This window comes from Saimiri boliviensis, chromosome 7 (assembly GCF_048565385.1).
Source record: "Saimiri boliviensis isolate mSaiBol1 chromosome 7, mSaiBol1.pri, whole genome shotgun sequence".
NCBI classification, from domain to species: domain Eukaryota; kingdom Metazoa; phylum Chordata; class Mammalia; order Primates; family Cebidae; genus Saimiri; species Saimiri boliviensis.
In genome coordinates this window covers 120,009,463-120,032,569 of record NC_133455.1, presented here as the reverse complement: position 1 = coordinate 120,032,569, position 23,107 = coordinate 120,009,463, and the positions used below count along the sequence as shown (strand labels likewise).

The 23,107-nt window shown below is 38.8% G+C and overlaps 1 protein-coding gene across 1 annotated transcript in view; it reads left to right on the top strand.

The window, feature by feature from the left end:
* KDM5A (lysine demethylase 5A) overlaps window positions 1-23,107 on the top strand; it is a 101,277-nt gene that overhangs the window by 66,208 nt on the left and 11,962 nt on the right. Inside the window, exons 19-26 of the mRNA XM_010345024.3 lie at window positions 882-1,237; window positions 6,681-6,819; window positions 10,699-10,878; window positions 11,886-12,047; window positions 14,327-14,878; window positions 15,252-15,395; window positions 19,131-19,290; window positions 20,758-20,978. Coding sequence (XP_010343326.2) covers window positions 882-1,237; window positions 6,681-6,819; window positions 10,699-10,878; window positions 11,886-12,047; window positions 14,327-14,878; window positions 15,252-15,395; window positions 19,131-19,290; window positions 20,758-20,978 — 1,914 coding nt within the window. The remainder of the gene's footprint in view (window positions 1-881; window positions 1,238-6,680; window positions 6,820-10,698; window positions 10,879-11,885; window positions 12,048-14,326; window positions 14,879-15,251; window positions 15,396-19,130; window positions 19,291-20,757; window positions 20,979-23,107) is intronic.

Genomic DNA, 23,107 nt, shown 5'->3' with positions numbered 1-23,107 from the left:
TCCTCTCCTTTGCTTAAACTATGCCCTGCACCACTGGAATGTTCCCCTTGGATTACTCCCAACAGCCTTTCAGTTGCTTTCTCTTCTTCTGCTTGTCTGACATTTTATTTTTTGTTTGGTAGCCAGAATGATAATCTAAACTTTAAATCAAATCACATCATTTTCATATGGTTAAAAATTTTCCAGTGGTTCCCTAAAGCCATTTGAATGAAATTCAAACTCATTGTAACCTAGAAGGTACTATGTAATCTGATCTTTGCTTATTTTTTAACCACATATTTCTCCATCATCATCTACTTGGAGCAACACACCAAGCTCATTCTTCTTTAAAAGCTTTTGCAGTTATTATTAGCCCTTCCCAAACTGTTCTTTCTTCAGATCCTCTTGTAGTTCCTTCCTCCCCACTCTCAATTTAGTTTCAGTTTGTGTTCTGTGAGCACTATGACATTGCAAAGTAATATGTCCCTTCCCACTCTGGTTATTCTCTGTTGTGTTGCCATATTTTATTTTAAGAGCACCTGACACTAACTGAAACGTTTTATTCATATGTTAACTGGTCATCTGCATTAGAATGGATGTTTTGAGAAGACAGGGACTTTTTATGGCCTCTTCAATACTGTGTGCCTAGAACAGTGCCTGCATCTAAGTCAGCAGTCATTAAATATTTATTGAATGAATCAACTATTTTAAAAGTAGGAGTATAGCTAGAAGTAATTACACAAAAGCATATTTATTAATTTAGCTATCTTGTCTATTTGATTAGTTATAATGGTGAGAGTATAAGAGGCTAGAATTGATAATTTGCCTTGACTCTGACTATTTCATACTCTTTTGTATCTTTTAAATTTGTTTCCTAATTTTTATTCTTTTGACCATTTCAGAATCTGCTAGATGATGTGGAAGAGTTTCATGAACGTGCTCAGGAGGCCATGATGGATGAAACCCCAGATTCTTCCAAACTCCAGATGTTGATAGATATGGGCTCTAGTCTCTATGTGGAACTCCCTGAATTACCACGACTGAAGCAAGAGCTACAACAGGCTCGATGGTTGGACGAAGTAAGACTGACCCTATCAGATCCACAACAAGTCACTTTGGATGTCATGAAGAAACTAATAGACTCTGGGGTAGGGTTGGCACCCCACCATGCTGTGGAGAAAGCAATGGCTGAGCTACAGGAGCTCCTTACAGTGTCTGAACGATGGGAAGAAAAGGCTAAGGTCTGCCTACAGGCAAGGTGAACATGTATTTTTGTGACTGTTGCCTCTTTAACGACCAAGTCAGAAGGTAGAATGGGAAGAAGGAAGGGAACTTAAGGGCTGCTTATTTCCTTAAATGGTTTGTTTGTTTTTTTGCTTTTAGGATTTTAATGTGTAAGTAGCATTAGTCAAGTTGTGTAGGGTGGGAAAGGCATTTCTTGATGATCCAGGGCTTGAAGGAAGGGGGAGATTCTCCTCTCTTCCTGCTTTGGCAGGCAGCTCCTGGAAAGGTGCAGGTGGGTGGTAATGAGTACAGACAAGCTGGAGAGTTTCTTGCTGGGCAGGAATGTCTACAGGCCACACCTTCTTCAGCCCTCAGATCACTTCATCATGTCTGGACCCAAGAATGGGGTGCCAGTGCCAGGGAGTGGGTTCTCCTGTGTCTGTCTGCAACAACTGATTTATTGTGATGACATTAAATATTTAATTAAATGTTTTGTGCCTTCCCTGGCCAATCACTAAGTTATCAAATGGAACTACATGTAGATAGTTTCAAATATGTGCAAACTATTATGCAGAGTACTTTGTTAGATACTTCATGTTATAGTAGTATTTTGTTTAGGGCCTATGATTAGTGATGTTATAGTTAGGAACTAAGATTATAAAGCTCATTATAGTATGTTACTAATTTTAACTGAAAGTTGTGGGAAAATGTTATAGAGATTCAGAGGAGAAGGTCAGGGTGAGCTTGGGTGGTCAGTAGAGAAGTTTGAGAGAAAAATAAGAACTTAGGAATCAGTAGGTTTGAAGAGGAAGGGAGGTAAGAGAAATGTCAGAAACTTGAGTTTAAGGAGTATGTAGGGTGTGTTCAGGTGACAGAAAATAAGTGGATTTCCTTGGAGTGCAGGAATTATGCCGGAAAGTGTTGGGAGATGAGAATCAGGCAGGAGGAGAATGTTGAGACTGTATTAGTATCAGCACCCCATTGGACTTAATGAGATTTAAATAAAGTGTTTATATTTCACTGTATATTAGCAAATTTGGCTGATAATTAATAGTGGCATTCTTTGTGAAAGCATTTAGCAGCTAAGATTAATATTTATGTAATTTCTGTTGTAAGAATGTGGAAACTGGGGTGCATAGAGAGATCATGTGTTACTGAGTGACACAACTGAGATTTAAAGCATCTTCCACTTCATTTCAGTATCTCTGTGTACTTAACTACTTCACCAGACACTTACTTTGGATGCATTTTGATAAGAAAATCTTTAGGTGACTTAATTAGCACAGCTCTGAGAAGCCTCCGTGTATACTGGATGTTTTGCTATCCAGATGCCAAGCAGAATACATACTAAAATTTATTCAGAGCTTTTTCTCTCTGAACTATTCATATTACTCTGTATCTTCAGAGTAATGACAGTTCCAGGAGGTGGGAACATATTAAGTGGACAAAGCTAAATAACTTTAGAATGTAAAACTATGATTTTGATATGCCTGATGCAACTGGTAGTAGTCAACCAAATGAAATTTTGTTGGTAATAATAGTTAAAAACTTTCTTTTCCTGGTCGCCTATATTTAATCAGTCACCAGGTTCTGATGATTTTGCCTCCAAAATGTCTTTCATATCTGTCTGTCAAATTCATTGTCACTGACCTAGTTGTAGTCCTCTTATATTTTACCTTGATATTTGAGTTTGGTCAGTATTGATGGAGTACCTACTACATGCCAGCTACTATTTCTAAATGCTGTGGAGACAGTAGTGAACAAGATACACAAAGGTCTCTCCTCTCCTCTCAAGGGGCTACCATTCTAGCGGGGGGAGAGAGAGAAATGAAATTCAAGTAATTAGTGATGAAAAAAGTAAAATTGGTAAAGAAATAGAGGATAATGTGATTGGTGGAAATAGTGGGAGTTAGACTCTTTTCTAACTTCTGTCAGAATTATCTTTTTGAAACACAACCTTAATCTTGTTGATCTCTTAGTATTGGTTATTAACTGCTTACCATTATTTTCTTGAGATTTTTTCTTTGCCTTTGGCCTTCTCTTTACCTCTAAAATAATGGTTTTCCTCTAGATTCTGGCATAGATGCCTTTCTTTCCTCACTGTGTACAGTCTCTCTGGAAATTTCATCTAATTTATTGGCTGCGTTTGCCTTTTTTATACTGAATAACTCCTAGATCTTCGTTTAAAATATAGATTGCTTTCATGACTGTTATCTGCCTGTTAGATAATTCCAAGGGATGTCCCACAGTTACCTGAAATTCTCTGTGTCCAAAATTGGACTCATTAATGTCTTCCCATATCCTCCTTTTTTGTTTCTTTGTTCTTTAAATTATACTATCTTTTACTCATTTGAACAAGCAGGTACTTCGGTAGTTAGTCTTGACTCCTTTCTTTTTCTTTATCCTCAAACTTAGTCATGCTGATTATATTTCCCCAGTGCTGCTCATTTTCTTTTTTTTTTAAGTTTGCACTTGAATATATGTTATACTCATTCTTTTTTTTTTTTTTTTTTTTTTCGTTTATTTTTTGAGACAGAGACTTGCTCTGTTGCCCAGGTTGGGGTGTGCAGTGGCACCATCTTGTCTCATGGCAACCTCCACTTCCCAAGGCTCAAGCAATTCTCATGCCTCAGCCTCCCGAGTAGCTGGGATTACAGGCATGTGCCACCATGCCCAGCTAATTTTTTTATTTTTTGTAAAGACGGGGTTTTATTTTGGCCAGGCTGGTCTTAAGCTCCTGACCTCAAGCAATCTGCCTGCCTGTGCCTCCCAAAGTGCTGGGATTACAGGCCTGAGTCACTGTGCCTAGCCTTTTACCCTCATTCATTATTATTATTTTTTTTCTTGAGACAGAGTCACACACTGTTGCCCGGGCTGGAGTGCAGTGGCGTGATCTTGGCTCACTGAAACCTCCACCTCCCAGGTTCAGGTGATTTTCCTGCCTCAGCCTCCCAAGTAGCTAGGATTACAGGCGCTCACCACCATGTCCAGTTAATTTTTTGTATTTTTAGTAGAGACAGGGTTTCACCATGTTGACCAGGCTGGTCTGGAATTCCTGACCTCATGATTGGCCTCCCAGAGTCCTGGGATTACAGTGTGAGCCATCACACCTGGCCTTACCCTCATTCCTGAAGGACCTTTTTGCATAGGTATAAAATTACTGGTTGACGATTATTTTATCTTAGTACTTTGGACATATCATGCTCTCTGCTGTTTTGAAAAGAGTTTTCACTTGGACTGCTTGTAGGATTGTTTCTTCTTTTTCTCTTATTCCACTCAGACTGCATTGTAGCTAGCCTAGATCAGAGCAGCAGATTCTGTCTGGTCTTACCCCTCGGTAATTCATTTTCTATACTACCACTAGTATTTTGTTAAAATACAGGTGTAACTTTCACTCCCTTACTCCCTCAGGATGAAGTCCAAATTCCCTAACCTGATTTGTAAGGCTCTCTGTCATCTAGCCTCTTACTTAATTATGTATCTAGTCATATCTCTTGCCATTCTTCCTTTTGTATTCTGTGTTCAAAATGTGATCTTTCCTCCCAGTTCCTCAAACATCTGTGTTCTTTCTCTGCATCTTTGTGCATGTTTATTATATTCTCCTGTGGAGCACTCTTATTTCAGCCCATCCCCTGTGTACCTTCACCAACCCTACCCTGCCCCTAGCCCCAGCTTTACTTAGAAAGGATGAGAAAGCTTAGACGTCACATTTGGGAAGTCTTCTTTCCCTCTAAGTAAATTAGGTTCTCCTACTATATATATATAATTTTTTTTTTCATTTTTGAGACAGAGTCTTGCTCTGTCGCTAGGCTGGAGTGCAGTGGCTCAGTCTCAGCTCACTGCAGCTTCTACTTCCTGGGTTCAAGTGATCCTTCCGCCTTAGCCTCCGGAGTAGCTGGGACTACAGGCATGTGCCACCAAACCCAGCTAAGTTTTGTAGTTTTAATAGAGACGGGATTTCACCATGTTGACCAGGATGGTCTCGATCTCTTGACCTTGTGATCCACCCACCTTGACCTCCCAAAGTGCTAGGATTGCAGGCATGAGCCACGGCGCCCAGCCTCTTCTACTATATATTCTAATAGCGCCTTTACTTTCCTTTGTCATTACACTAATCACAGTGCATCATAAACTTTTTATTAATAATCTTCATAAGATTAAAAAGTTTCCTGAGGCTGGGCACAGTGGCTCACGCCTGTAATCACATTTTGGGAGGTTGAAGAGGGTGGATTGCTTGAGCCTAGGAGCTCAAGACCAGCCTGGCCAACATGGCAAAACCACATCTCTACTAAAAATACAAAAAATTAGCTGGGCAAGGTGGTGCGTGCCTGTAGTCCCAGCTACTAGGGAGGCTGAGACATGAGAGTTGTTTGAACCCAGGAGGCAGAGGTTGCGGTGAGCTGAGATTGTGTCACTGCACTTGAGCCTGGGTGACAGCAAGACTAAAAAAATAAATAAATGAAAGGTTTCTTGAGACAAGGACTATCACTCTTGCTCATGAGCAATTTACAGGACCTAGAACAGTGCCTAACACATAGTAGGATTCGTGGATGATGAATGATTCCCACTTCAGTAGCTTCTCATTGCTTTGCATAATGAAGTCCATGGCTCTTGGGACTCTGCATCTTTCTTCCTAACAAATTCCTTTTTCCTGCCCCACTCTTTGTCCACGCATCCCCTGCCTCCAATCCTCCACATCACCCTCTAATTGCAAATTGAACTAGGAACTGCTTTTTAAGTGTGTCTCCATGCCTTTGTTGATTATATTCCTGGTTTCTTTTACTTATTTAACTTTTCATTTGACAGAATCATACTAATTTAAGGCCTACTTCAAAGCCTTTCTCAACTCTCCTGGGCAGAATTAATCACTGCCTCCCAGAACAGTGAGTTTATAGTTCTTTGGTATTAGTTCCCAGTAGAAGTATAATTCTTATCTTTTATTGTGATTCATTGAGAATAAGGTCTATGCTTCATTCATCTTTGTGTAACTAGTGCTAATGAATGTAGTTTAAGTAAATGTATGTTGTCAGCATTAATGGATTTCTAGTGTATTGTTTTCTACATTGCTATCAAATGTGCATCTCTGACAGTTTCAGATACTATAGAGAAGTACAGGCAGTCTAGTGTAGTAAAAGGAGCATGGATCTGACCTTCATTCTGAATTAGTATTTCTGATGTGTCCTTTATTACACTAACTGGCAGGGGAAAATAACTTACCTTCTTTGATTTAAAGTTTTCTTATCTGTAAAATGTTTATATTTTATTTTATTATAAACTTATGTTTATACATTTTCATATCTATAAAGTTTTCTTGTCTATAAGATGGAAAAGAAAGATATACTAGCTGTTTTGCCTCTCTTGTAGGATTGTGGTAAGATTTCAGGGAAATCATGTATATGAAATTCTCTACACATTCTGAAATGTTATTTAAATGTTAATTTCTCATGCATCCCACTCTGTTTTTATTGCTCTTTTAGACCACGGCACAGTGTGGCAAGTTTAGAAAGCATTGTGAATGAAGCCAAGAACATTCCAGCCTTTCTACCCAATGTGTTGTCCTTGAAAGAAGCCTTACAAAAGGCTCGAGAATGGACAGCTAAAGTGGAAGCTATTCAGGTAAGGAGGCTCTTGGATTATCCCACCTATCAGCTAATGCCTGTTTCATAGATTACTAAACTTGTAATTTTTTAGAATAGAATAATCATAATACAAATGTTCCCTAATATAGATTGACTTGTGATTTTTTTTTTTTTTTTTTTTTTTTTACTTTATGATGGTGTGAAAGTGATACACATTTAGTAGAAATTGTGTTTTGAATTTTGAATTTTGATCTTTTGCCAGGCTAGCAATATGTGGTATGACACTCTCTCACAGTGCTGGGCAGCAGCATTGAGCCGCAGCTCCCAGTCAGCCATGCTGATGTAAGTGTTTTGAGCACCTTTAAGGTGGGCTAGGCTAAGCTGTGTTTGGTATGTTAATTTTATTAAATGCATTTTCAACTTATGATATTTTCAACTTACTATGGGGACATAACTCCATTGTAAGTTGAGGAGCACATATAATTCTAGTGAAGTTTACTTACTTCTTTATGTGATTTTATAAATCAAAATAATTATTACCTTCTTAAATTTTACTTTTTTTTTTTGGTTGTTCTGTTGTTTTTTTTTTTTTTTGAGATGAAGTCTCACACTGTTGCCAGGCTGGAGTGCAGTGGTACAACCTCGGCTCACTGCAACCTCCCACTCCCTGGTTCCTGCGATTCATCTGCCTCAGCCCTCAAGTAGCTGGGATTACAGGCACATGCCACCACGCCCAGCTAATTTTTGTATTTTTAGTAGAGACGGGTTTCACCATGTTGGCCAGGATGGTCTCGATTTCCTGACCTTGTGATCCGCCCATCTTGGATCACAAATGTTGGGATTACAGGCGTGAGCCACCACTGTGCCTGGCCAATATTACTTGTTTTTATTGACTCTTTGCTATGAAAAATGGAATTAGTTATTTAACTCTTTGGCAGTAGGGAATTTGTTACCTACTGTATTCTTCAAAATTTTTTTCCATGTGCATGAATTACTTTTAAAATAAGAGGCACAAAAAGAAAATGAAATTAACATTTACTGAGCACCACAGTACTCTTGGTACTGTTCTATGTGTTTGGGAGCAGGCATGTAAGGAAAGGGTATAAAAATAGGACTTGTGGTATAAAATAGGGTATAAAACTAGAGTCTTCCAAATACATATTTTCTAGTTGGAGAGACATATTGTACACATCTGTAATTTAAAACAGAATGAAGTAAGTGCTAGGTAGAGATAAAAGTGTACTTGAATCTCTTTTTTTTGAGATGGAGTCTTGCTCTGTCGCTCAGGCTGGAATGCAGTGATATGATCTCAGCTCACTGCAACCTCTGCCTCCTGGGTACAAGCAATTCTTCTGCCTTGGCTTCCCAAGTACCTAAGACTACAAGTGTACACCACCAAGCCCAGCTAATTTTTGTATTTTAGTAAAGATGGGGTTTCCCCATGTTGGCCAGGCTGGTCTTGAACTCCTGACCTCAGATGATCGCCTGCCTCAGCCTCCCAAAATGTTGGGATTACAGGTGTGAGCCACGGTGCCTGGCGTTGGTGTCAAGTTCTAATGACTTTTACTGTCTTTTCAGTTGACTTTTTCTGGGACCTGCTTAGCTGCCACTGTTTCTCTTCTGTTTGATTTTTTTAAATTCTTTTATTTTTTGAGACGGAATTTTGGTCTTGTTGTCCAGGCTGGAGTGCAGTGGCATGATCTCGGCTCATTGCAAGCTCCATCTTCCAAGTTCAAGCGATTCTCCTGCCTCAGCGTCCCCAGCAGCTGGGATTACAGGCATCCACCACGACACCTGGCTAATTTTTTGTATTTTTAGTAAAGATGAGGTTTCATTCTGTTGGCCAGGCTGGGTCTCAAACTCCTGACCTCAGGTGATCCACCTGTCTCAGCCTCCCAAGGTGGTGGAATTACATGTGTGAACCACCACGCCTGGCCAAATTATTTGTCTTTATCAGGACAGCTTCCGTGTTTGTTGTGTCTTTGACCTGGTTCAGGCAGTAGTTGTTGTCTTCAAATGTCTGAGAATCTTTAATTGACTGCTTTATTTACGATTGAAGGACTAAGTCAACAAGTATAGGTAGCTATCATGTGTTTCCTCTGTAATTTTAAAGGGCTGTTTCTCTACCAGGCACTTCCCTTCAGTGGGAATACTGACTTGTAGGCTGTAAGTAAGTGGACAGGTTTTGTTGTTTGGCAGACTTTTCTTTAGGCTGCATGGCTTGGGAGCAGGCTATGTCAAGGCTTAGCCAGGTGTTCTGTAGTCAAGTGGCTATAATGGGCCACAAGAAAGAATAATAGTAAATGTCATATTTCTTTATATGAGCTTATTTTCTATTCTACTTAGTTATCTGTTTTTATCTTGGTATTGTAGTAGCTTAATTATATCATTTTAATATCTTATAGGACTAGAGCCACTTCCTTACCCTCTTTAAACATGCATAGGTTTTTTTCTTTTTTGGCGGGGGTAGGGGGAACAAAGTCTTGCTCTGTTGCCCAGGTTAGATCTTAGCTCACTGCAACTTCCTCCTCCTCCTGGGTTCAAGCTGTTCTCATGCCTCAGCCTCCTGAGTAGCTGAGATTACGGGTGTGCACCACTATGCCTGGGTGATTTTTGTATTTTTTAGTAGAGACAAGGTGTTGCCATGTTGGCCAGGTTGGTCTTGACTTCTGATTTCCTCCCAGAGGGCGGAGGTTATAGGCATAAGCCACTGCACTCAACCAAAAATTCATAAGCTCCTTGCATGTTTATTTTTTGCCATGGTTCAGTATATCTTTCAAAATGAATTTATAGGCAAATGTGTCAGTTAATACGTTGGGAATATCCTTACACTGGAATACAGTGTAAATGTTCTATAAATAATAATGATTTCATTACATGGAAAATTAAAACATTGTGGACTTGGAAGGAAAATATTTATTCTTATTTCTGTTTATATAAGATAAAATGGAGGTGGTTACCAGAACTGAAATATTGCTTTTAGTTGGAAAAATTGTGAAAGACTTTGAAATTGGCAAAAAGATTACTCTAAGTATCCTTTCAGTGGAATATTGGATGTTGTCTAGTGAACTCTCCAGGATTATCTGATTCTAGGGATGTGTGCCTCAGATTTTCTTTGGCCAGCCTATTTTACAACTCTACCCAGTTGTTTAAAAAGAAAAAGATAGCAATGCAAATACATGATGTTCATAGAAAAGCAATTAAATTTGTATGATTTACACATTGTAGAAAAAGATTCCATTTTCCTGTATGATATTAAACACTTTATTAGTAAATGTATTTTCTTATTCCTTTGTGTTTATTTATTTATTTATTTATCTATCTATTTATTTTTGAGACACAGTCTTGCTCAGCTGCCCAGGCTGGAGTGCGGTGGCATGATACTGGCTCACTGTAATCTCTGCCTCCCGGGTTCAAGCAGTTCTACTGCCTCAGCCTCTCGAGTAGCTGGGATTACAGGCATTTGCCACTATACCCGGCTAATTTTTATATTTTTAGTAGAGATAGGATATCACCACGTTGGCCAGGCTTGTCTTGATCTCCTGACCTCAGGTGATCTGCCCACCTCAGCCTCCCAGAGTGCTGGGATTACAGGTGTGAGCCACCACACCTGGCTTGCTAACTGCATTTACATATGTCTGTGCTTTAGATTGTCCTTTGGAGTGGTTTTTATATCTACCGTTTCTCTCATTAATTAATAAATAAAATTATTGATGACATGTTGATTAAAAAAAGAATTTAGATAAACTTTAAAAAATAGGGCATTGGAAGTTATATTAATTCAAGAGATGGAATTACATTTAAAGAATTATATTTAATAAAAGAGCTAACACTAAACTTTGTAAGATCTTTCAACAGTATATTGCCAGACCCCATAAGAGAACTCAAATTGTGAGAATTTACTTTGGTTTTTCAGAGTGGCAGCAACTATGCTTATTTGGAGCAGCTTGAGAGCTTGTCTGCGAAAGGGCGCCCTATCCCTGTGCGTCTTGAAGCACTGCCGCAAGTGGAATCACAGGTAGCAGCAGCACGAGCATGGAGAGAACGGACTGGGCGGACCTTTCTTAAGAAGAATTCTAGCCATACGTTGTTACAGGTACGTGAGCTTCAACATTCTCATAAGCAGCTGATAATTTAAGTAGTAATAGTATTGATGAGGGTTATTTTCAGTTTATTTGATTGCCATTATACAAGTGATTCTCATTAGGTAATATCAGATGTTTACTTGAATCTGGAGCCTTGAACAGATTCATTTCTAGTTAATCTTGTGCTGGCCCTACAAAAAGCAGTTGGCTTTGGATTGTTATTGGACTCTATAGTTATTGAAACCTTTTTTTTTCTTTTTGTTTGTTCTTTTTTTTATTTTGTTTTTTTGAGACAGGGTCTTGCCCTGTCACCCAGACTGGAGTTCAGTGGCACAATCTCGGCTCGCTGCAGTCTCGGCTCACTGCGTCCTGGGCTCAAGTGATCCTCCCACCTCACCCTCCCAAGTATCTGGGACTACAGGTGTGCACCACCATGCCTGGCTGATTTTTTGTATTTTTGGTGGAGATGGGATTTCGCCATGTTACCCGGGCTGGTCTCAAACTCCCTTGGGTTCAAGTGATCTGCCTGCCTCAGTCTCCCAAAGTGCTGGGAGTGGCTTACACGGGTGAGCCTATTGTTGAAAGATCTTAATTCTCCAAATACACACATCCAGCCTATTGTTGAAAGATCTTAATTCTCCAAAGCACAAATTTATACATCATTCCTTTCATCTTGAGCAGTTTAACATAGTAGTTAAGAGCAAAGGCTTTGGAATAAAGATCCTTCCAGGTTTGAGAACAGATTCCTTAATTGCTAACCCTGTGTTCTTGGGCAAGTTATTTCCTTTGAGAGCGTCAGTTGCTGTTGTTTATCGTCAGTTTCTCTTGTTTATAAAATGTAGATACCAATGGCTACTACATAGGGTTGTTGTGAGGAATGAATTAGACCACATGTGTATAAATTTCTTAAGAAAGTGCCTGGGACACGGTTGAATGGTCAGTAAATGGTTCCTTTATTATTTTTGCTTTTAAGATTTTTAAAAAGCCAGAGTATATAATGTTGGTTTAATTTTTGTAGGTGCTGAGCCCCCGGACTGACATTGGCGTATATGGGAGTGGCAAAAATAGGAGGAAAAAAGTGAAAGAACTAATAGAAAAAGAAAAAGAAAAGGATCTGGACCTGGAGCCTCTGAGTGATCTGGAGGAAGGATTGGAGGAAACAAGAGATACAGCCATGGTGGTAAGAATTTACTTAGTGGGGGGTGGGGAGTTGGGGAGAGATAGCATGGGGAGAAATGCCAGATGTAGGTGAGGGGGAAGAAGGCAGCACATCACACTGCCACGTGTGTACCTATGCAACAGTCTTGCATGTTCTTCACATGTACCCCAAAACCTAAAATGCAATTTAAAAAAAAAAAAGAAAAAGAAATTACTTAGTGTCTTGAGTTTGCTTGGTGAATACAAAACTGTAATGATATTAGCAGACTCACTGTTTTTATGTTTTTAACTTTTTATTTTTATATACTTCGGCTTTATGATTTTATATATATTTCACATTAAAGATATTTATCACCAAGGTATACAAAAAGTTCAGTATTCTGCTCTTTTACCAAAATTGTCTTTTCCATACCTCTGTTCTTTATTGTTGTTTTAATTGTTGTCTACTGTTCCATCAAGTTGTTGTCCGTAGTTTGCTGAGTACAGTAAGTCCTCAATCAACAGCTTTTTGCACTGCAACTTTAAGCAAAGCAATGTATAATGAAACCAATTTTACTACAGATTGAGATAAACAAGAGTTAAGTTTCTGCAGCATATTTCTGGTCACAAAAACATCAGACTTTTAAATAAAGACCCCAAACACTTCTGACATTAAACATTGAAGAAATTTGAGCTAAACATACATTTAAAAAAGAGTAATAAAAATAAGATAATTATCCAATTTTTGGTAAATTAGTGAGTGACAATGGCATTGGCCAGGAATTGATTTTTTTTTTCCTCATCAATGTTAAAATGAAATCACACCGAACGTAAAGATATTATTTGAGGACCTGCTGTAGTTTTCTAATTTTGAGCATTTTGCCTGTTACGAAGTTTCTTATAAGTAATAAAATGAACTTCTTTGTTTAACTTTATCCTTCTTTTTTTTTTGAGACAGAGTCTCGCTGTGTGCCAGGCTGGGGTGCAGTGGTGCGATCTTGGCACACTGCAACCTTCACCTTCCAGGTTCAAGCGACTCTCCTGCCTCAGCCTCCAGAGTAGCTGGGACCACAGGCGTACACTATCACGCCTGGTTATTTGTTTTGTATTTTTAGTAGAGACGAGGTTTCACCATATTGGCCAGGCTTATCTTGAACTCCTGACCTTGTGATCCACCCACCTCGACCTCCCAAAGTGCTGAGATTACAGGCGTGAGCCACCACACCTGGCCACCTTTTCCTTCTTTTAAATTTCCTGGACTTGACTCTTAGAATATAATTACTGGGTTAGAATTTAATATAAGCATTTTGTGACTCTTACTACTATTGTGCCTTTCGAAGGAATTATACAAGGTTACTGATTTCCTTCTCTTAATGAGTATTAAAATATTTGTAGTTGGTGCACTTTTTTGGAGGATAGGAGGAATGTGTTAAGATTACTAGGAGCCTGAGAAAGTAGAGAGCGAATAAGTATGAATCTGGACAACAGATAAAAGTAGGGAATTGCATATGATATAGCTCTTTCTGTATAGCATACAAATGATCCTATTTTGAAGCCAGTGAAAATGATCTCTGATTAGAGAGCCTGCCTAACAAGTCAGTCTTGCTAGACAAGTGGGACTGGACATTATTTCAAACTTGTTTCAAAGCTGTTAGGAGTTTAAGAAAAAAATTGTACTGACAGTATTGATAATTGATTAAATTTGTTTGCCTTTATTTACTTTGTTAAAATGAGTTTCATAAAACTCTATTGTTATAGTTGACCATCAGGTTTTGCTATTCTACTCACACATGAAGAGGACTTCTATAGAGAAAATAAATTAATTTATATAGGACTTGCCCCAGGGAATGAATTATGAGGGGATGGGAAACTAATACTTTATTGAGTGTTTACCTTGTACAAGGTATCAGGTTAGGCATTTTCATAGGTTATCTTATTTAATCCGTAAAACAGCAAAATACGGTTGGTAGTATCCTTATTTTTCAGAAAACAAGAGTTTCTGAAACTCGTTTCCCATATTAACAGTCTAAAAGTACAAGAGCCAGGCTTTGTGCTCAGGTTGCTTGATTTCAAGGCATCCTGTCTTTCTACTGCACCCTACAGAAGAGGCCAAAGTACTGTACTAATGTACATGATCAAATATGATAGCACTTTGCCCATTTCACAGCTGAGGAATGTTTGCATGGAAACTGCCAGGGGCCCCACATTTTAGGAAACTGTTTATAACTGATAACTTGGAGAAAGATCCCACAGCCTTGAGGATCTGGTATTTTGGGAATATATTGCAGTGACTCTTTTTAATTAAATGTTTGTCTTGTACAGGTGGCAGTTTTTAAAGAACGGGAGCAAAAAGAGATTGAAGCCATGCATTCCCTCAGAGCAGTCAACCTAGCCAAGATGACCATGGTGGACCGCATAGAAGAAGTAAAATTTTGCATTTGCCGTAAGACCGCCAGTGGGTTTATGCTACAGTGTGAGCTCTGCAAAGACTGGTTCCATAACAGCTGTGTTCCTCTCCCTAAATCAAGTTCCCAAAAAAAAGGATCCAGCTGGCAAGCTAAAGAAGTAAAATTCCTTTGCCCTCTTTGTATGCGGTCTCGAAGGCCCAGGCTAGAGACTATTCTGTCACTCCTGGTATCTCTTCAGAAGTTGCCTGTACGGTTGCCTGAAGGAGAGGCCCTACAGTGTTTGACAGAACGTGCTATGAGTTGGCAAGATAGAGCACGGCAGGCTCTAGCCACAGATGAACTATCCTCTGCCCTGGCCAAACTGTCTGTGTTGAGCCAGCGTATGGTGGAACAGGCAGCTCGAGAAAAAACTGAAAAGATCATCAGTGCAGAACTCCAAAAAGCAGCTGCCAATCCAGACTTACAGGCAAGTTCAGGGTTTACATTCTTTTTCTGTTTCATGGGATAATACGTCAGTGTGTAAATAGTAAATCGAACCTGTCTTACTATTTGATTAGGAAAATAACAGTAACTTGTCAGCAATTATATTATCCATTGCATTCTCCTTCAGCAAACACCATAGCACTTTTTTTGGGATACATACTTGGTCAAATATTTCTGGGACTGTCATCCAGGTGGACTTTGGCATCATAATCAAATAATTTGATTTCTACTAACTGTTGCAGAACTCTGTTAGCCACTTTGTTTATTCACTACATTTTAGTGAACTTAAGCACGCTTTAATTATCCTGTTTGTTTAGCATGTCATGCTGTTCATCCTGGAATTATTTGTTGTTTAGGGACACTTACCTAGTTTCCAGCAGTCTGCTTTTAACCGGGTGGTAAGCAGTGTGTCATCTTCTCCTCGACAAACAATGGACTATGATGACGAAGAAACAGATTCTGATGAAGACATTCGAGAGACATATGGCTATGACATGAAGGTAATTACACGGACAGGCTGTGTGGGTACATACCTGATCATTGGGCTTGTTAAAAAAAAAAAAAAAAAGCTATTGAATGGCAATGTTTGAGGCCTGAAAATGAAAGAGAAAACTAGACATCTATTCTGAGTTTATAGTCATAGCATTTTTTTCAAAACTCAAAAAAATACAGGTTGTTGAAACTTTTTTTTTTTTTTTTGGAATGTAGCAGCGCAATCTCCGCTCACTACAACCTCCACCTCCTGGGTTCAAGCAATTCTTGTGCCTCAGCCTCCTAAGTAGCTGGGATTACAGGTGTGCACCACCACTGCCTGGCTAATTTTTGTATTTTTAGTAGATATGGGGTTTCACCATGTTGGCCAGGCTGGTCTTGAACTCCTGACCTGATGAAGTGATCTGCCTGCCTCAGCCTCCCAAAATGCTGGGATTACAGGCGTGAACCACTGCACCTGGCCTGCAACAACAGTTTTTAGAAATTAGAATTTTAAAAAGATCTGTATTTGTTTCCCTCATCTTATAATTCCTTATCACATAGAGGAACTAGAAAAACAATGCATTAAGTTATGGAAAGCTTCATGGTCAATTTCAGGTTTTTTTAATTCTTTGAGTTGTTAAAGTCTGTATACAGTTAAATTTTAAGAATTCCATTCTAGGCTTGGTCTGAAGACTCATGCCTGTACTCCCAACGCTTTAGGGGAGACTGAGGTGGGAGTATCGTTGAGACCAGCCTGGGCAACATAGTGAGACCTCCATCTCTATAAAAAATACAAAAATTAATTGGGTGTGGTAGCATGTGCCTGTAGTCCCAGCTACTTGGGAGGCTAAAGTGGGAGGATTGCTTTGAGCATAGGAGGCTGAGGCTGCAGTGAGCTGTGATTACACACCAGCCTGGGCAGCAGAACAAGACCTTGTATTAAAAAAAAAAAAAAAAAAAAAATTCCATTCTAGCTAGACTATGAGTCTTTTGCTCTGCTTTCTTGTCTGGATGGTGCTAGATAGAATGTTATATTCAGAGATGGGTAATATAATACTTGGGCCCAGGTTAGAATTTGCTGAGTTGCGGTTGCAGATACAACAAACTGTTTACTATCAATGTGATTATTTTGGTAATGACACCTCATTGGTGGTGAAGAGAAGGTTTTGACGAGTTTGTTTTGTGTTGGATCCAGTTGGCCTTTTGTTATCACTTTGTGTCAGGGGCAAGTCCTTTGCTTTTTAACCTAGTAATAACGTGATCTAGGCAGAGACCCTGCCAGATTACAGTCAATCCATTGATTTGTTTTATATAATTCTTAGTTGCTTTGTTTAGAATCTATGCTTGTAACCTGAGAATTCCTCCTACTCTGATATAAAATGGTGCTTCCAAAGAACAAGGGGAGATCCTTTCCCTACCCTGTCGCTATCTTTTGTCTCTTTAGCTTGCAGATCAGCTGGGTAGTGCTCATTAATCTCATCAGCATTAAAACTCCTGGATGTACAATGAAAACCATCCGTCATAGACACTTGTAGATTCTTCTGCAGGAAAATATTCTTTCTGAAGATAAAAAGGGATCCAGGGGAAAGACTTGAGAATGTTTGCAACGTGAATTAGCCTGTTCAAATAATCTTCTTAAGCACCTTGTTATCCAGAAGTTAATGACCGTCTTTGTTTACGAAGTTGTATATAGGATGACTAGGAGCAGCTGAAAAAGAATGGAACCCATGCCAAGCATAATGTTTTGCTTGAATACTAGAATTACCCGTTTACCCTAGTTAGAGGCTTTTGATATTTTTGGTGGTTACTTTCTAGCACATTAAGTATCAGCCACTCCTCTAGAATTGCTTAACATGATGGGCTTTGCTCGAAAGCAGACGTAACCTATGAAAACATCACGAGTATTCCATGATTTTCAGGGCTAGGGATCACAACTGTAGTTTTATATGGTTGTATGGAGTAGTCCTTTTTTTGGCAGAATTTATATGAGAATCTTAGCTTACTGTCTCTTTGGTAGTAGGTGTTGACAGGGTAGGAAAATAAGATTATGGATTATCTAGTGTTAACAATGTATTTGACAGCTGAGAAGAGAAGAATGGTGTAAAGACTTAACAGTAATTCAAGGTCAGGTTTACTTTGCAGTCAAGTGTTCTACCACTGAGCTGTACCCCCCAAAATTTACTTTGATGTTGATATCTTTGAATGAAAACAAAACAAAACAAAACCTATACTCTTGAGCATTTTCCCATAGAGCAAGCGATTATTGTATAATGAAAATTTTATTTGCCAGTTTATTTGCATTTGGCTTGGTGGTTTTTTCCTTTGCGTGATGCCCTTTTTTGTGACCATAAATTCATACTTAAAATACTTCGAACTTAGTATATTTTGCTTGAGGAAGAGAGCCCCCTCTTGGTTTAGGAAGAGGAGTAAGTAATTAATTAGTAAGCTAAAATCAGCCGTTTTATCTTAGTTATCATCCAGAAAATTATTACTTACGAGGTAGATATTTAATGAAGCAAAGTCTGTCCTTGATTTTTTGGGATTGTGTCTGTGTAGGTGAGGTTGTGGGAAACTAACTTCAAGGAGAATCATCTGAGACCTAATCAGAGCTCACTTAACATTCCAAAGACTTTAAGTGAGAAACAGTGAGATTAACGAGCAGTGCACCGTGCTGATCTGTAAGCTGAAATGATTTTTACCCCCATCATTGTTGAAATGAAAACAAGGACCTGCTTTATTCAAGGACCTGCTGCTGTGCTTCCTTTTGCTTAAAGTCAAGAATCTACTGATGGCATTACATGAAGACTTATTATAATCTGTATATTGTCAGTCAGACTTATACTTGTATTAAGTAAGAGCTATTGGCAAGATTCTAGGTTTGAAAACCCTTAGAGAGGAGTAAATGGTTTGTGTCCTTAAGCTGTCACATCTAAATTTATCTTCCACTCCTTAACTTGTTGGTATAGGAGTTTTTCAGGTTGTAGACTATAGAAGGTAAATTACTTAATAGTAATTTTTTTGTAGGTTTATTATCTTTATGGGTTGTTTTTGACTTTAACGCTCTCTTTTAGCTTGAATCTGTAGTCATTATGTTCCTGGACAGAACGAGGTCCAGCTGCTTGTTCTCACAGTCCAGTAAGGAGATGCAGACTGACTGAGAAAGAAGGGAATTTATTTCTGCAGCTGGTTATGGAGTAACTCACCAGACTTGTAACCAAAGTTACAAGTCTTTTTCAGTGCTTGTATTCATTCTAAACTCTATGCCTATGTGTGGGAGTGCACCTACAAGCGAGAGTTTGTCATTCAAACTGTATCGCTTCTTTGGGTAGGGTCCAGGCTCTGGAAAGCTTTCTCTAGAGATTTGGAAAAACTTCTTAATCTTAAGTGGACCCTGGTACAAAGTGTGTGTAAGGATGCCTTCATAATTTTACCAGGCTTTAGGGTCTGAGAAAACCCAGGTGATAGCTTAATGGGTTTGTTGTCAGGTTTTTGCAATCATTCCTGTTTAACTTACACATTCATCAGAATTATGGTAATGTGTTAGTGGAAACTTCTCTGGTTACTAATGGAGACCTGGCCTGCCACAATTACCATTTTTCTCCCTAGTTGACATTTTCTATCTTATTTAACATCAGATACTTGATTTAAATCTCATATTTAGTATATTAGAAGCTTTAACTTGAAAGCCTCCATTTTGGGACTTGTCGTAAAATAAGTTAAATGACTCTAATTCTGAATACTTCTCTTTGCTGCTTCTTCAGGACACAGCCAGTGTGAAGTCCTCTAGTAGTCTTGAACCCAATCTTTTTTGTGATGAAGAAATTCCCATCAAATCGGAGGAGGTGGTGACTCACATGTGGACAGCCCCTTCATTTTGTGCAGAGCATGCTTATTCTTCTGCTTCTAAGAGTTGTTCTCAAGGTATTACTCCTTTAAAAAACTGTGGGGAAGATAAACCTAAAACCGGTGAGGAAAAACATTATGTTAATCAAGACAGTTTGTGAATCCCTTTTGAGTGGAATACAGTGCTCGGCCATGAAATGCTAATGGAACCTGAAAATGCTATTTTCCTTAGGAAAAACCGGTCTCCTATTTGCATTTTCTGTCATCACAACCTGAAAACGTACATGGAATTATAGAGTCCTAATTAGAACTTTAGGGGCTGTCTAGTCCCAGGCCTCAGTTCTAGAAAATTCTGGGTAGATAGTCCTTTACCTTCTATTTGGTCATTATCAGGGGTCGAGTAAATACTGCTTTTTAAGAATATTTATTCTGGTTTTGGATACCTTTAATTGTTAGAAAGTTCTTCATTTCCTTGGAGGGTGGTTTTCTCTATGATGTTCATTTTTCTCTCCCTCACCGAAAACAAGTCACATTACTTTAGGCCAGGCGTCCCCAAACTACGGCCCACGGGCCGCATGCCATTTATCTGGCCCCCCACCGCACTTGAGGAAGGGGCACCTCTTCATTGGTGGTCAGTGAGAGGAGCACAGTATGTGGCGGCCCTCCAACAGTCTGAGGGACAGTGAACTGGCCCCCTGTGTAAAAAGTTTGGGGACACCTGCTTTAGGTCATAGCTCTGGAAGATGGAGGGTGTTTATCTCTTTATAATAGAATTCAGGATTTTATGGAACTGTGTATTATTGTTTGTTCATTAGAAAGATAACCATATATTATTGTCTGTTCATTAGAAAGATAACCATATATATATGGCAGCCAAATGCTTTTTTAATTGCTTAATCTTTTGGTATACTCTAAAATGAAGAGATTCTGGTTCCCTGCTCCTCTTGCCACATGATAAAGACTCAATAGAGATTAACATTCAGGATAAAGAACCACTGTTTGGTTTTTTTTTTTTTTTTTTTTTTTTTTTTTGAGATGGAGTTTCTCTATTGTTGCCCAGGCTGGAGTACAATGGCGAGATCTTGGCTCATTGCATCCTCCCCATCCTGGGTTGAAGCAATTCTCTGACCTCAGTCTCCTGAGCAGGGGGGATTACAGGCATGCCCCACCACGCTCTGCTAATTTTTGTATTTTTAGTAGAGGTTGGTCAGGCTGGTTTCGAACTCCTGATCTCAGGTGATCCGCCTACCTTGGTCTCCCAAAGTGCTGGAATTACAGGTGTGAGAGCCACTGCATCCAGCTGAAAGAACTGCTTTTTTTTAAATAACCCTAAACCATTTTTTAAGAGTAGGGCTTGGAATTGTTCATCTTTTTGGTCCGTATTTGTTTCTAATTCTGTTTACATTTTCATACTGATACAATGAATCCATATATCTGAAGTTAGTATTGAGGAATGGGGGGCTATTTTAAGTATTTACTTTGAAAACATGTTTTTCCTTAGTTTGATTTTTTTTTTCCTTTGTTTTATGGTATTTTTTGGGATAGGTTCTAGCACCCCAAGGAAACAACCTCGGAAGAGCCCTTTGGTGCCCCGCAGTTTGGAACCTCCAGTGCTGGAGTTGTCACCTGGAGCTAAGGCCCAACTGGAAGAACTTATGATGGTTGGAGATCTCCTGGAAGTATCTCTGGATGAGACTCAACACATATGGCGGATTTTGCAGGCCACACACCCACCCTCCGAAGACAGATTCTTACATATCATGGAGGTGTGGATTTTATGCTTATTTAAATAGTCATTTTAAAACTAGAATGCCTGGGTTTCTCAGAGGTATCAGTATCATAAATGTTAGCAAAGGGATGGCTGACAGCAGTAATCTGGCTGGCTTACTTTTCCACTTCAGCCAAAGAAATTGTGCTATCTTGCTGTTTCGTTTCCTTCCCTTTCCCCTTCCCTTTCTCTCCCTCTCTTTCTTTCTTTCTGTCTTTTTTGTTGTTAAACACCAGAGATCTGACTTATGGTTTTCTTTATTGAGCTTTTATGTAGTATCTAAATTGAAAAAAGGCCATTTCTGCTAAAAAGAAGGGGACGGGAAACGGCATGATTTGATAACCTTCCAGTTTAGAACAACCTCCCTAGCCCAGACTCCCATTATTGGAGGGCCCAAAGTGAGGGGAGAATATATAGTGGCTATAAAAAAGAAGCACAGGGATGGTTAAACAAAAGTAGACTGGGTAGGAGAGAAAGTCCACATTCATATATCACACTTACTTTAGCAGTTCCATGAGCTCATTTGATGCGATGATGATACCATATCCATTTGGTCCTTACCACTGTCTTGAAGAGGGATAGGTAGGGGAGGGAGAGACGGAGCAAGTATTTTACCCATTCTGCATATGAAGAAAGTAAGTATGAGAGGTAGAAAATTAAAGTCACACCTTCAGTAAAAATAGAGACCTGGATTCTAACTTTGCCATTTGACTCCTAGTATTCTTTTCATTAGTTTCCTTGTTTCCGTGTAATGGAATGGTACCATATCACCAATAGTTGAGATAGATACATTCAGCATGCTATAGGTTGTTATTGTTTTGGAAGTCAGATCTAGGTAGCCTAATTTAGATAGTGTTTTCCAGTCTGCAAAGCATTTTCTTCTCATTCATTATCTTACGCAATCCTCTTTACAGATTAGGAAGCACAAAGTATTAAGAGGTTAAATATCTTGTTCAAGATGTAATAGAGTTAAAACACTTATAATCCAGTCTTCTTTTGGATTCTGTTGATTCTTAGGTTCCTTTCAAAGATTTTCAAGTCTCAAATCTACAGAAAAGTGAATTCTCAAATGTTTTTTCTTAAGGAATTTACTAAGTTTATTTTCTGTTTCTTCAGTATTTCTTTCTCTGATGCCTCCTCCCATTCTTTCTGTTACTAGGTACACTTTTACCGTGAAAATTTTAAATGTTTATTACATTGGCACATACTAGCAGCAATATTAAAACGCTGAAAACAAAAATGACAATTTTTTTTTTTTTTTTTGCTTGGTCACATGAGCTGTTTTCTGGCCCTTGGCAAAGTCACTATATATTCTTTGTAATGAGATTGTGAATACAGCTTTATGTTTTTCTGACTTCAAAAAATAACCACCAATAATTTTATTAATTGGGTTAATAGTTTATAAGTAATAAATTGAAGACCCCGAAAGTTACTACAAAATTTAGTTCAGTTGGCTTTTTGTGTATGTTTTCATATCTAACAGAGATGCTACAGACTGTGTTAATGTTATGTTAACACTGAAATTTTTTTGTGCCCTTTTTCTCCTACTAAGCTGAAAATAAGTTAAATATTTCATTTCAGACTTGTCATTATTTTCTGTTATCTCCATTGAATAGCGTACTTGCCTTCTTAAAATGTCTTTTAAATATCTTCAGAATAACATAATTCTTTTTTTTTGAGACAGAGTCTCTCTCTGTTGCCCAGGCTGGAGTGCAATGGCTTGATCTTGGCTCACTGCAATTGCTACCTCCTATGGTCAAGCCATTCTTCTGCCTCAGTCTTCCAAGTAACTAGGAGTACAGGCATGTGCTACCACACCCAGCTAATTTTTATTAGTAGAGATAGGGTTTCACCATGTTGGCCAGGCTGGTCTCAAAATCCTGATTTCAAGTAATCCAACCGCCTCAGCCTCCCAAAGTGGTGGGATTATAGGCGTGAATCACCACACCCGGCCCGTAAATCTTTTTTTATTGTAGCATAATATCCATACATACAATTTACCATTTAGCCCTTTTTAGGTAGACAATTCAGTTGGAACAACTGTCACCACTCTTCTTTTCCAGAATTTTTTTGTTATCCGTAACAGAAACTATACCCACTTAACCAATCTCCATTTCTTCTTCTCTT